Consider the following 14,255-nt stretch of genomic DNA (forward strand, 5'->3'; position numbering starts at 1 on the left):
ATGGTAAAAATGACAAAATCCAAAAAAAAATATATAGAGATAGAGAATTTTTAAAGCGTATGTAAAAAAAAAAAAAAAAAAATATAACCGCAATATAAAAATAAGTAGGGAAAAAAAAAAAAAAAAAAAAAAAAAAAAAAAAAAGTACATATGTACAAACATATAAGAGTATTAAAATAAAACAAGCAAACTGCTTATGTATATGTATATATACATATATATATATATAAACATGTTTAATTCACATATATGGATATATAAGCATTTATATATACTTACTTACTATTAAGTACGTACGCATATTATGCATGTATACTTGTACGTGTATACTTATTATTGTACATATATATAGCATGTATGTAAATGTAAAACATATGTACGTAAAACATACGTGCCGCCTCTCTTTGCGCGACGTAACTCCGTACTCATTTTCATTTTCTTTTTCATGTTCTCTTTCGTTTTCGCATCACGTTATATACGTTTGTTGTGAAAGCATATTTTTGTTCATGCCTGGATACGCGCGCAAAAATTTTATGCGGAAAAATATGCATGTTAATGTTATTGCATTGTAAGCGCATACGAATTCGCGCAAGCCTACAGAAGCGTACGGAAGCGTACAATCTGTGCATACCTATGTTACAAAAGCATATTTATACATTACACGTAGGAACGGTTATATATATTTACATATAGACTCCTCCAGGGAGAACGAACCGTGTTGTACTTGTGCAAAAAAGGCCCAGGTGAAGGAATTCCTTCAGCCACAAAGCCAAGTGTATGGGCACAGGAGGGTGCGACTGACGAGCCTACCGACCGACTGCCCATATATATATATGCGTGCAGCAGCGAGATATACTTGTGAGGCTACGCCCTCTTTATGCTAATTTATATTTACCAACGCAAGTGGAAACATTTTAACGCTTATTTTAAAGCCACACTGCGATAGATCCTTTACAGGCGCAGCATCTTATTGAAAGCGACCCCAAAACGACGTCATCTGTGATCTTGCCCACTTTACGCATGCGCCCAACCACACCTTTGTGTATATTGTACGAATCTGCATGTAAAGGCGAACGCGGATAATGTGCACTAGATTTCTTCACTCTTATACCATGTAGTTGAATGAACCCTGTGTTCCTCTTTATTTATTCTGCCCTCCGCCTCTCGCCTTTTTTGTTACCATAATAAGCAGCAGTTGTGAGTAGCAGTTGTTAAGCAGCATTTGTGAGTAGCAGTTGTATAAGCAGCAGTTGTGAGTAGCAATTGTAAGAAGTCCCTCTTCTTTTTCTTTCCCTTCATGTTTTCCATTATGACTTTACCTTTCACGCTTGACTGTTACATGCCCAAGTAAACGCTTTTACAGATTAACGTAATAACGCATGTGCACATACACACAATAGAAAGTAAAAGCAGAAGCACATATAATACTCCACGCTTGCACTTACTGCTTAGCGCCCACGTGTAGAAACGTCTGTTGTTTCAACACACGAGTAGTCGATACAGCTCTTGTTCATACGTGTAATTAGAAGGAAAAAAAAAAAAAAAAAATCGTATTTATAATGTTATGTTAAAGTACATGTTACCTTCTGCCCCCTTTTAATTTGTGTATGCCTTGTGTTTTTACGTGGCGGTTCACCAGACGCACTTCACCTCCCAAACGCGTGTACAAATATATAAAACCTACGCACGCGTAAATATTCGTTCAAGAACGCGGATCCATTCGCCCACTTATATACGAATACACAAGCTCACGCTTAACGAGACCTATGCCCGCGCGGATTGGACAATCGAAGGACTCAATTGCAGCGCGCGCCCACGCGGACCACACAGACTTAAGAGGTTAAAAAAGGAACAGGAGTATATGTGAGGGCCCACCGTCAGAATAGACATCAGAAGCGCAAGCGACGTAATTATTATTTGCTGCATTGACGCACCTGCACAAAGGCACTCCCCGAAGCAGTTCACTCAGGTAAAATTGAATACACGAGTTACTCTCGTCTGCGTGCATGCCGCATGTGTGGTTATACATACATACTTGCGTCCATATGTGTGTATTTTTGTGTGCACGCAAATTGAAGCGTTTGATGTTAGAGCCACGGGAATGTTGGGTGATCGCCCCCCCTGCCATGTGCATGGATTACACAGATAAGGGAAGGCCAGTACCCGTAGACGTCCACCACTTTTGCTTTTAAGATAGCAGCTGTGCGTTCCATTTTGTATTGAGGACGACTCGACATTGTAGCGGGAGTCACCGTTCATCCGGCCAGTGCTGTGTGCGTTTAATGCTTATCATTTACTGTGTCGTTAGGGAGAATTTTTTTTTTTTTTTTCTCTGTTTGCTCCCCATTGTTATTCCCACGCGGCAATGCAACGTTCGCATATGTGTGCCGCCTTTTCATTAACCTGTTCCCCCCTGTCATCATTATATACAATCCATTTTTCCATTTCAGCAGGCTTGAAGCGAGTACCAAAGTTAATAGGGGTGTGTAGTGTATTTAAAGAATTGTGGAAGACGTTGTTTTGTGTTTACGTATGTAGATAGTACAGTTCAGAGTTGCAAGCATATATGTATGTATAGGGGTGCGCACTCGGCGTGTTCTTAACGGTACGGTTGTGTGTGTATATTGAAACGTTGTGTTTAGTCCTCCAGAACCCCATACAATCCATTTCGCACGTTAATCAAAGGAGAGCTCTTTTTATCGCCCTCACCCCCTAGCCAGAATATACTGTTAAATTTTAAGCAAGATGCAAAGTGATATAATTGTAAGCACAGATTTACCTGAGTACAATAAAAGTAGGATGAACGGCCTGATGAATATAAGTTCTTATAGTAGTAGTGGCACCCCTGCGTGCAGGGAACAACCAAATGAAGGAAACACAAAGGAAGGAAGCACAAATGATATGTATGAAAAGGGGAATGTAATTAATTATGACCATGCAAATAATGCCCCTTTTACAAATGATATTGAAAGTAGCAACGATTGTAATATTTCTCCTGGCGAGTTAAAAATTCCAGCAACCCCCCCCTTACCCATTAATGAAAAAAATGTTAGTAGGTCCACCGACACAGCACAAGTATCATGCACGTCTGTAGTGAGTAAAACGTGTGACCAGGTTCAGAGGAGTAATTACTCAAATGGTAATTGTGAAATTTTTGTGCAAAAGGAGGAAGACAGGAAGGGAGCAAATGACGTCCGCGTGACTGATGAGAAATTTAGGCGTAATGTTGATGATGTGGGAAGCGTTGAAAAAAACAGTACATTTGACCATTTCGAGGTGATTGCTGCTAGCGAGATGAAATCAGTTTGTATAGGAGACGTGCGCACCGATGTGAGTGGACCTCGCGCGGATTCTCCCAGTGATGTGAAGGAAAATGGACTCGCCAAAAAGGCATCCGAGGGTGAAGAGGCCATGGACTCAGGAACAAAGGGCCCCACTGTAAACGCGTCTATCGATGCAACAAGTGACTCCAAGAGTAACGACGCGCCAGTGCGTTATAACCAAAGTGGCGCGGGCGACCAGAAGGACTCTAACGCTGTTTATGCCTCCCTGCGCGTAAAGAGCGTGGAGGACACCAGCAACAATCCTTGCGCGGATGTGTCAATGTTGAATTCGATCACCGAAAGGAATGTGAAAATGGATAACGTGTCTGTATGTGCCAACGTGATAGAGGGAGGTACCCCCAAGGATGCTGGTCGCAATAGTTACAGCGATGAAGCGGCAGTGTGCAAAGGTGTCACGCGGGAAGAGCGCAGTAACATGCACAGCGCCAGTGCAGGTGGGAGCGGCAACACCAGCGGTAGTGGAAGGAACGATAGCAGTAACAGTGGTGAAAACGCCAACAGTGGCAGTAATGGCGGAGGAAGTAGCAATAATGGGGGAGGCAGTAGTAATGGTGGAGGAAGTAGCAATAATGGGGGAGGCAGTAGTAATGGTGGAGGAAGCAGTAATGGCGGTGGAAGCGGAAACGCGCGAGGCAGCAACAGCGGAGAGGATGGAGAAAATGGCGGGGATAAGCACAGGAAGAACGACCACCATGATGCGGGAAGCGGTGAAGGTAGCGGTGCGCTGGAGAACCCCAAGGAGGGTAAGAACGGGGAGGACTTGAAGAAAAATGGAAACAGTGATGATCATAATAACGATAAAAAGAAGAAGGAAGAAAATAGTAATAGCAAAAATGTAGATGTAGTAGATGCCGCTAACCAAAATAACAACACTAGTGAAAATGGAAAGACAAAAAAAAAAAACAGTAACAACATTGAAGGGAAGAGTGGTAATGGCAAAACAAATTCAATATCCTCGTCCAAGTCGAACAATAATAACAATGTCGTCTCCACGCCAGTGAGTTCACTCAACGCAGATGCACCTGAGTTTGTGCCATCGACAAAAGGAATGCAAGGAAATTTATCCTTCAACAATTTAATGTGGAATCATTATTATCAACAAGATATGTCTAATGGGGCATTTGGAGGAGTAGCAGGAAATGGACTGATTAATAATTTGGGTGCACAAGGAAGCAATAGCATGATGAGTCCTAACCCTTTGTTAAATCCTCTAGGTGGCATGGGTCATGGTCCAGGAGATCTGTTAACCCTAGCAAATTCTAGTCATATTTCAGCATCAAATGGTGGTATGAATTTAAATATGCCAAACAGTGCAGGTGTAATGTTACCCCAAGTAAATAATATGAATAACATGGATGCCCGAAATGGGGACAAGGCAAATCTTCCTCCTAGTAGTGGCGTATCCTCAACCACTGCTGCAAATATGAATAATAACGCAGGTAATAAATCTGTGAGCAGTTCTAAGATAGGGAATAATAATAATAATAATGCCAATTCGAGTGGCCATGAAAATAATGTGACGACAACTTCATCCAATATGATGCATGGTTCAGCAACAAGTGGTGTAGGAGGAAAAGCAGGTGCGAATAGTAGTGGAACGGATTCTAATTTTTTAAATCAAAATGGGATGCTACCAGGAATGAAGAATATGAGAGCAAATAATTTTATGAACGGTTCAGAAAATGCCGGTCCTTCACCACCATTTCACACGATAGATCCACATAACGCTGGACACCACCAAGCTTTTCAGCCAAATGGATCCATGATGCATCCACACAATTTTTACGTCAATCATCCCTACCTAATGAATAATCGTCCTCATGTACACCCACATCATCCTCATCACCCTCACCCAAATGCTTTACCTGGACCACCCCAATCATTATTTACTCCAATGTCGTATGCAAATTCCATGGGCTCAGGGAATGTCCCTCATGATTTTCCCTTCCCACAACCTCCCCCTTCTGTTTATGGCTCCTTTGGCAACAATACTAACCTGATTGGAAATAACACAACTGCCTTGTCATCCTCGAAGAACGGAACTATGAACCTTAACCCGTATAGTTTTATGCCATGTGGATTACCTTCGCATCCTCCCCCTCCCCAGTTACAGCATAATGGCCCCCTAAATTTGACTACCCCTATGGACACACATTTCATTTCGGGCAATTCAGGCAACGCAGCTCCGCCCTTAAAAATGTCGTATAATCATGTAGCTCAACCGAACAGGCGAAATATGTTCAACCATTTCAACATGCCCAACATGCACGCCGGGGGAAGTAACCTTAATGATAATAACAGCTTCGACCATAGCGTTAGTAATAATACAAGTAACAACATGAGTAATGTTATTGGAGGTGCAGCAGCTGGAGCGGGCATGACATATGGCTACGGAAACTTCAACGGAACGCATAATGTTAGTGGTAGCAACAATGCGAATAATCTGCTTCCTAGTGGGGACAATGCTGGAACAAACAACAATAGCGGCAGTGCTGGCGCTATAAACGGAGCAGCAAGTAGTGGCGCTAATAATAATGGCGCTAACAACAGTGGTAGCAGTGGTACGAGCGGAATGCACCTAACACCAGGATTAGGAAATAACATGGGTATGAACACAAATGGAAATGTCATGTGTATGAATGGACCTTTGCATATGAACAATGTAAGCGGGACGAATGTATCTCCGTTGTCGCATCACCATATGAACCAAATGAACAACGGCATGACAACAGGAGGAGCAGGTGCTGCCATGGGAACAATGACCGCAGGAGGAGCAATGCACATGGGCACTATGCAAATGAATCACAACATGATGGGTAATACCATGGAGGGGTTGGGTGGCCCAATTGGCGGAGCAGCAGTTACGAAACAGCAGAAGAGAAATAATACATACGGCGAAAGGGGCATGAATAGTGGAAGTGGAAGTAATAATAACAACAGCGGTAAATCAGGTGCCCATCGAGATAGCAAAGGAGCAGGAGGAGGGTCGTCCGGTTTGACTTCATATGGCAAGCAGGACAGTAAGAAAGGAAACAAGTATAGTGGTAGTGGAGCTGGAGGAAATAATATGAACTCTAATTTTAATGCCCATTCTGGGAACAACGCAAGTCATGCCATGGGCAGTGGATCGAAAAATGTGTATGTCAGTGGTGGCAAGGGAGCAAAACAGGAAGCGCTGTACGGAAGGGACGAAAATGGAAACGCCACAACAACAGCTACCCCTGGGGCCACTTCATCCCAAGCGAGCAACAACTATTGTGGAAAAGGATCCACAGGCAATAATAATAATAACGCCGTTTTGTCCACAGGTTCAGCTAGCCATAACACAAGCAGTAACAATAATATGAGTGGTGGTTTGCATCAGAAGGAGTCCGATTTGTGTGGAGGCGCAAATGACAATTTAGACGATACGAATGGAAATAAGCTTGCGCAATATGATGGTAGCATGAATGATGGGGGAAAGGGACCTTTTAAAGGAAAAGCAGGAGCTTATAGTAACCTTAATAACACAAGTAATGCTAGGAACAAAGGCAGCAACAACAGTAGCAATTCGAACAATATCATGTCCAGTCACGCCCCTCTGTCCAGCAGCAACAATGAAAACATCACATCAGGCGAAAAGAGATTCTTTAATAAGCATGAAAAGAATAAGGAAGATTACAAAGGGGGCAAAAATTACGGAAGTAATAAAGTGAGTGAAGAAAAAGGGGCCTACAATCACGTTGGAGTAGGAGGAGCTGCAGCAGGATCCAAGAAGGATGCATCTAAGGATAACAATAAGGCAGGAACAAAAAATGCTGATGCGCATGTGAAGAAGCCATATAACGATATGCTTGGACATTCGAATAGTGGCAATATGGGAAGTCAACAGCAACCGCTTGGCAGTAGCAGCAGCAACAACAACAATAAGCAGCAACAGGGAAGCTACACAGGTAGTGGAAAGTACCAGAGCAATGTTGATAAGATAGTAGGACACATGAGGAATGCTGAAGGAGGCAAAGGTGGAAATGAAAAGAAATTAAAAAATGAAGATGATAAAAAGTTCAAGGAGAAGGATAGTAACATGGTGCTAGCAGGATTTGCAGGAGCCACAAAGGGTGCGGCCACCAAAACAGGATCCACCCTCACGGGAGGAACTGCAAGTAATTTTACCGCCTCAAATATGAATGATCAGGGCCCACTTACAAATAACGACAGTGTGAATGGTAAGAATGTGCCAGGTATTGGAGGAAATGAAGCAGGGGGAGTGAATGGCCCCTACCCCAATAACAACACGTACAACGGAAATGCTATGAACAATAAAAATGCAAGTTATGCGAATGCGAACAATGCGAAAAATTACGATAAGAAAAATACGGAGTTTTCTTCCTGGGTAAAGATTGCTAAAATGAACCCTAGTAAAAAGAAAGGATATAAAAACAGTTTGAACGGACAACAGGAGAGTGTAAGTAGTCAGGGTGCTACTGGGGGCGGTGTTGCTGGAGCAAGTTCCGTGGGGAATGCTAATTTGAAACACCACGATGGTGGTAACGCAGAGAAGGGAAGCAGTGGTCATCATGGCATGGGAAGCGCAGCTGGGGTTGGAGATGGAAGCAACAACTCTTTTAACAATGCAAAGGGTAGAGGACATAATAATGAAAGTGCAGGAGGAGGGTATTCGAAAGGAGACAGTTCCTCCATCAACGGAGCGTTGCATATGGGGCATGAAAATGGATCCCCGAGTAATGCCCAAAGTAGCAGGGATGGAAAGAAGAGAAAAGAGGAAGAAGAACAAAGAGGAGAGAGACACAAAGGAATGATGAGTAAAGTTATGACCGGAATGAACAACAGCAATAGTCTTCTCCATTATAGCAAATCCAGTAGAAAGGTCAGCGAAGACAAAAACGATAGTATAATGAATAATAACGCAAAGAACAAGAAATTGACCTCCTATGGAAGCGGAAAAAATAATAGTTACCATGAAAAAGAGAGTATGAAGGAGAGGGGAGGCAAAATGAAGTACGACAGTGTTGTTAGTAGCGGAGGAGTGAAGAAGGTCGATATGGTGAATGAAAGAAAAGGAGGAGGTGGTGGAAGTGGTGGGGGCAATGTTTTGAACACGTCTGGTAATATTTATTCCTCTCACCGACAGAGAGAAAAAATGAAAATCCAAAATGTCGAAATTAAGCAGATTAATGAAAAGGTTGTGAAGCGAAGGAGTGAGGATCGTAAAGAGGTGACGGAGAAAAAAGGAGGAGAGACCCAGGAACATGCAAAAAGGGTTGGCGGTGCGGGTAGTAGCAGTAACAAACATGCTGACAGGGAGGAGCAGTCAGATGCAGGGAAGAAACAAGGAAAGGAGCATGCGTATGAGGGAAGAACAAAAGCGCCCTGTAACGGAGAAGTAAAAAATGCTGAATACGAAAAAGAAGTGGATGATGAGGAAGCCTCAGTAGCAGCAGGGGTTGGAAAAGACGAGGCCTACCAGAATGATAGCCTAAACGAGAATAACGCACATGCTGTGGGAGGTACCAATGCACATGGTAGTAACACCCAATTGAAAAAGGAAGGCAGCTATAAGTACGAAGAAGAGCCAAACGAGTACCACAGCCACGCGGAAAATCAAAGTATCAATGTGAATACCAGTGGCAGTGCTCAGGACAACTGTTCCGGCTCGACCTACTCGAACTCGAAGAACTCCGTGTGGGATGGAAAAATCTCCTTTGCGGAAATGGCAAAGAGGAAGCCAAAGAAAGAAACCAAGGAACCAAGAGGAGCAGATTCGAAGAACCCAAAATCAGAATCTTCTCACAACGATAGGAAGAATATGCACCAGGGTTCAAATCATAAAGGAGATAAATCGTCCAAGAGGAGAGACCAACGTGGAAAGAGGTATGACTCGAACAGCACTATTCGCGACAAACCATCAGGAACGACGGTGCATCCCCGAGGAGGAGAAAATAACGACCAGAAAAATCACAATGATGGTAGCAACAGCACCAGCAGGGACAGTGTCCGGGGAAGTGCAAGCGAAATGAGAAAGAGAAACGACTTGAAAGAACACATGAAAAAAGGATATGAGGGTGGAAGCGCCACATCCAACATGAGGGGTTCCAGGCGACGCCCAGGAGGAGTTGTAGAAGATACGCCACTAAAGGGTTACAGTAACAAGAGGGAAGAGAAAGATATGATGGACCAGGCAATGGTTGATCAGAGTGGCACTCTGTCAGACGCAGAAGGATCGAATGACACCTATCACAAAGTTGGAGTAGTGGCAACCGAGGGCGCATTGCGGGATGGCATTATGGAGCAAGAAAAGGTGGAAGCAGACGAAATGAGCAAGGATAATGCAACTGTGGAGGAGGAAGGAGGTGAAGCTATTGAAGAAGTCGAACAAGGTGATGGTCACATTGAGCCCTGTCCCGATGCCGCTCCCCAATCGGATGGTGTACCACTAGACAAGGAAAGCTCCAAAAAAATGTCTCACGGGGGTGCCGAAAGGATGCTTAGTCCCCTTGCCCAGCATGATACACAACATGCCAATATCATGGAGGGAAATAAAAACATCGCAAGTAACACTAACGTAAAGGATGCTAGTGGAAGAATTAGCACCGATGCCAAATTTTCTCCCCCAGCAGATGCAGACATTTCTGTGCATCCAACAGATGAATGGTCCGAGAAGGGTGTAAGGAAGCACGGCATGAAAGAAGGATCAGAAAAGCTATTCCCAGATGGATTGTCGAAGGAAGGGGAAATGAAAGTGGAAAATGCAAAGGACGATTTGAAGGTAGGAGCCTGTGAAGAACAGCGACATGACATCCACATCGGAGAGGCGAAAAAGGCCCCCGTAATAAGTAGTAGCGCTGGTGATAATTTTGCTGAAAAGGTGAGCGCGGAAGGAGAGCAAAATAATAGGTTTAGTGTCCTCATGAATGATAAGGTGACGGAACCAAGTGCAGACGCAAAATATGTGCTCGCAGGTAGCAGCAGCCTTGCGGTGAAGAATAAGGAAGAATTGAAGAGTGTAAGTAATGAAAAGGGAGTAGAAGGCAAGGCAGAAAATGAAGGAACAGGAAAATGTCTGGTGGAGGAAGAAACAAAATCGGCTATTACCATGGACACGGAAGAATCAGTGAAGGTAGCAAAGCCGGCGAACGAAGATGTGGTGGTAGCAAAAAATGAAAAGAACAAAACGGGTGTAAAGAAAAAGTATGGCCTCTTTAGCGATATTAAGAAGTGGGCCAAGGGAAAACTGACCGATGTGGCAGGATCGGCAGATGCCTCCCAGCGGGAGGACAAGAAGAGCAAGGGGGTGGATGCAAATAAGGATGATGTAACGAGTAAAGTTGAGGCCCCCATTAAGGACAACCAGAATGACACCAAGGTGGGAACCGCAGTTGATAAGAGCGAGGTTCTGAAAAAGGCAGAAGATGTGGTAGCAGCAAATGTGGACGTGAAGGTGGAAGGAATGAGCTGTGTCGCGGATGCCGTGCCAACCACTTTGAGCAGCGAAAAGAAGGATGATATGGCAACCAGTGGCGAAAAGGAACAAATGAGTGGAAGCAATGTGGTACCAGAGAACGTAGAGGCCAAGGGCAAAGCTGATGGGCTGCTAGACTCATTAGAAAAAAGAGCAGATGAAATGGAAGTAGAAAAAACAGATGAAAAGGTGGAAGTGAAAAATGAGAAAGATCATGAAGAGTCAGAAATGGAAAAAGAGAAACAACGATTGAAACAAATAAAGCTAGAGAAAATGGCCAAGAGTAAAATATACTCTAAAATTGATTTGCTCGAAATTTTTGTAGGAAATAAATGGAACACAGGAGAGGAAAGATTCAATTTTATGTTGTCGTATAATCCTGATGTGGACTGCCATAGAATTGGTAGCAGTACCATGGTGGGTTCTTGTAACATAAATCATATGGACACAAATGGAATGCAAATGCATGCGAATAATCACATGGGTGGTACTGTGCATGCTCACGAGGGAAAAAATATTATATACAGTAAGAGGTATATGAATATGATGGCTGGAGTCTCTGCTGGTGGAAGCGGAGGTGGTATGGGTAATAACTACATGGGTGGAAATAATAATCATAGCAATAATAGTGGCAAGCCATTTGGAATGAACGCCGGTGGTGGAGGAAAGAACAATGATGATGTGTGGAGATATGGGCAAGGCGGTAAGAACGCCATGAACAATGGTATGCACTTTTCAAACGGTGGAGTTAATATGGGCATGAATTTTGGTGACATGAGTCACAGTGGTGGAGGTAACAACATGATCGGATCTGTAGGTAAAGGGGTTATGGGATCAGGAAGCGGCCCCATGGATGCACACAATGCAGGTAGCGGTGTGTTAGGAAAAATGGGCCAGGCAAATTTAGAATGGAGAAAAAATGACGGAGATAAATTGAAAGGATTCTTTGATTCTACACGTGCTGTTGAATCACCAGATGCATGGAGACATAACAACAACAGCGGAGGAGGAACGAAATCTGTGGCAGAAAATTCCTGGCTCGTGAAACAAAGTCAATTGAAAGCGGACAAGTACACTTGTATGATGAGGAAGTTGAGGGGTATACTTAACAAATTGACGTTCGAAAAATTTGACCTCCTGTATGAACAAATAATCCTAGTAGGAATAACAAAGTTAGAAGAAATTATAGGTTTAATGAAATTAGTTTTCGAGAAAGCAGTGACACAGCATCACTTTGTACAAATGTATGTCCAGCTGTGTAAAAAATTAAACGTGCACTTCCAAAACATGAAGTTGGAAGACGATAGCATTGTTCAATTTAAAAAGATTTTAATTAACCAGTGCCAAGACTCATTTGAGAATAATCTCAAGCCCATTGAATACCCAAGCAACTTAACCAATGAAGAGGAAAGATTTGAATTTGAACAGATGCACAAAAATAAGGTTAGAGGAAATATGCTCTTTGTAGGAGAGCTAGTCAAATCAGGAATCATTTCCATACCCATTGTCTTTGTTTGTATAAAGCAGTTGTTGGAGAAGAGGGAGAGTTACATTTCTGCTAAAAATGACACCAATGAAGGAAACCTACATTTGGAAGCTCTATGTATGTTTTTGAACACCGTGGGAGAAATACTTGATACACATGAAAAAGCGAATCAGGAAAAAGTGAAGGAGTTGTATAATACTCTTCATGCGTTAATAAATGATGAAAGCATTACTTTCCGTGTGAGATGTCTCATTAAGGATGTTATTGACAATAGAAATGAAAAATGGAACAAGAAATTTGCTCATAAGTTAGAGGGACCCACCACACTCAGTGTATTACACGATAAAATATTAAAAGAATCCATGGACCAAAGTAACAGAAGCTTCAATAGCAGCAGTAATATGGGTAACTATCACGACAGCAAGATGAACAGCAGCTTGAGTAACATGAGGAACAATCTCCTTCGTAATGTCAATTTTAATGTGAACAATAGTAGTAATAGTGGCGGGGGTTCGAACATCGGAGGTAGTGGACTTGGCGGTAACAATAGCACCAATGCCGGGTTTAGCATGATGAATATGAGGAACAACCTCGGTGGAGGAATGAAAAATATGGACGCTAATAAAAATATGAAGAAGCTATCCCTAAATCTGATGAAGGCAAAAAATACCACTACGTCAAAAATGATGGGTGATGATATGATGAAAGGTGTATTGGGGGCAAGCCAAGAAGGAACCAAGGCTAGTGGTGGCAGCGTCTTCGATATGATGTCGAAGAATCATTTCGCCTTCAAGAGTAGCCAACAGCCCTTTATGAACAACGAAAGTGGTAATAGCGGTAGTGTGGCGAATAATAGTACTAGTAATGGGAATAGCGGAGCAGGAGGAAGCGCCTTCTTTAGCAGCCTGAATTCGAGGTTCCCGGGCAAGGAGAAGAGCAGCAACAATAGTGGCAGCGCCAATGAGGGAAAATTCTTCATGAGAAATTTTAATTTGAAGAAAAGCGGCACGGCAGGTAGCGCTGGAAATGATGCCATGGGCAAAACGGAAGAGCAGCCCAATGACGCCTCCACCTCCGCGATTGGAGCGTCTGCCGTAGAAAACGTCAGTGCAGGGGAAAGAGGCTCCCTGAATGACGGCGCAGAAAAGAGCGATCAAGTGAGTGGAACACCCAACGCAGGGTCAAGTGGCGCAAATGAAGACTACGCCTTTACTGAAGAGTACCTCCCCAAGGTGAACGAAATATTGGAGTTGTCCACTATCACAGGATCAGACGAATGGGAAACCCTAACCAAGAAAATCGAAAACTTAAATGTCCCCCCCAAATTTAATGAAAAACTACAAGCCAATATTTTGAAGCTTACCCTTAAGAAATACGCATGCAACAAAAATGTGGAAAAAAGTGCAGAATATTTTAACTGGCTCATCTCAATTGTCCTGTTGAATAAAATTGACTTGGAATCCTTTAAGCAATGCTGGAAGGCCTTCATGTTGGAGAATGACGAGAACAGCTATGAGTGCACCAAGGAGGACTACCCCCTCTTGCCTTTCCTCGCTAAGAATTTCATCAAGGCGATTGAACTGCATGACACCAACCACCTACTCTACGATGCGGCCACCATTGACGAAATGAAGAGCGTCATCTGATGCGGATGTGCGCCCTAAGGAAAAAATTATCACACAACGGGGGGAAATATTATTATTATTATTATTTTTTTTTCACCAGCGCCATGTACGCTGTCTTTTTATGGACGATCATTTGTGCATAATTGTACATTGTGATGACGCATGCATGATTTGTACTTCCCCCACGCTTGCACTTTTGAAGGTGTGTGGCATTCCTCTTAAAAAAACTTTCAATTTTGAACTTTTTTAATATGCTTCCTCCAAGTGGCAACTGTGTATAGTTGTAATTTTGACCTAATCGCAATTTGTGCATACTGTTCCTTAAGCGTGTGCGGTGTTGG

At 43.0% G+C, this 14,255-nt stretch overlaps 1 protein-coding gene across 1 annotated transcript; it reads left to right on the forward strand.

Moving 5' to 3' along the window:
* Positions 1-2,745: 2,745 nt before the first annotated feature.
* AK88_04922 (uncharacterized protein) lies at positions 2,746-13,935 on the forward strand (the record flags this gene model as incomplete). Its single annotated transcript, XM_012482526.1, has 1 exon — positions 2,746-13,935. The coding sequence occupies one exon, from the start codon at positions 2,746-2,748 to the stop codon at positions 13,933-13,935; it is 11,190 nt and encodes a 3,729-aa protein (XP_012337949.1).
* Positions 13,936-14,255: the final 320 nt, after the last annotated feature.

This window comes from Plasmodium fragile (assembly GCF_000956335.1).
Source record: "Plasmodium fragile strain nilgiri unplaced genomic scaffold supercont1.82, whole genome shotgun sequence".
NCBI lineage: Eukaryota > Apicomplexa > Aconoidasida > Haemosporida > Plasmodiidae > Plasmodium > Plasmodium fragile.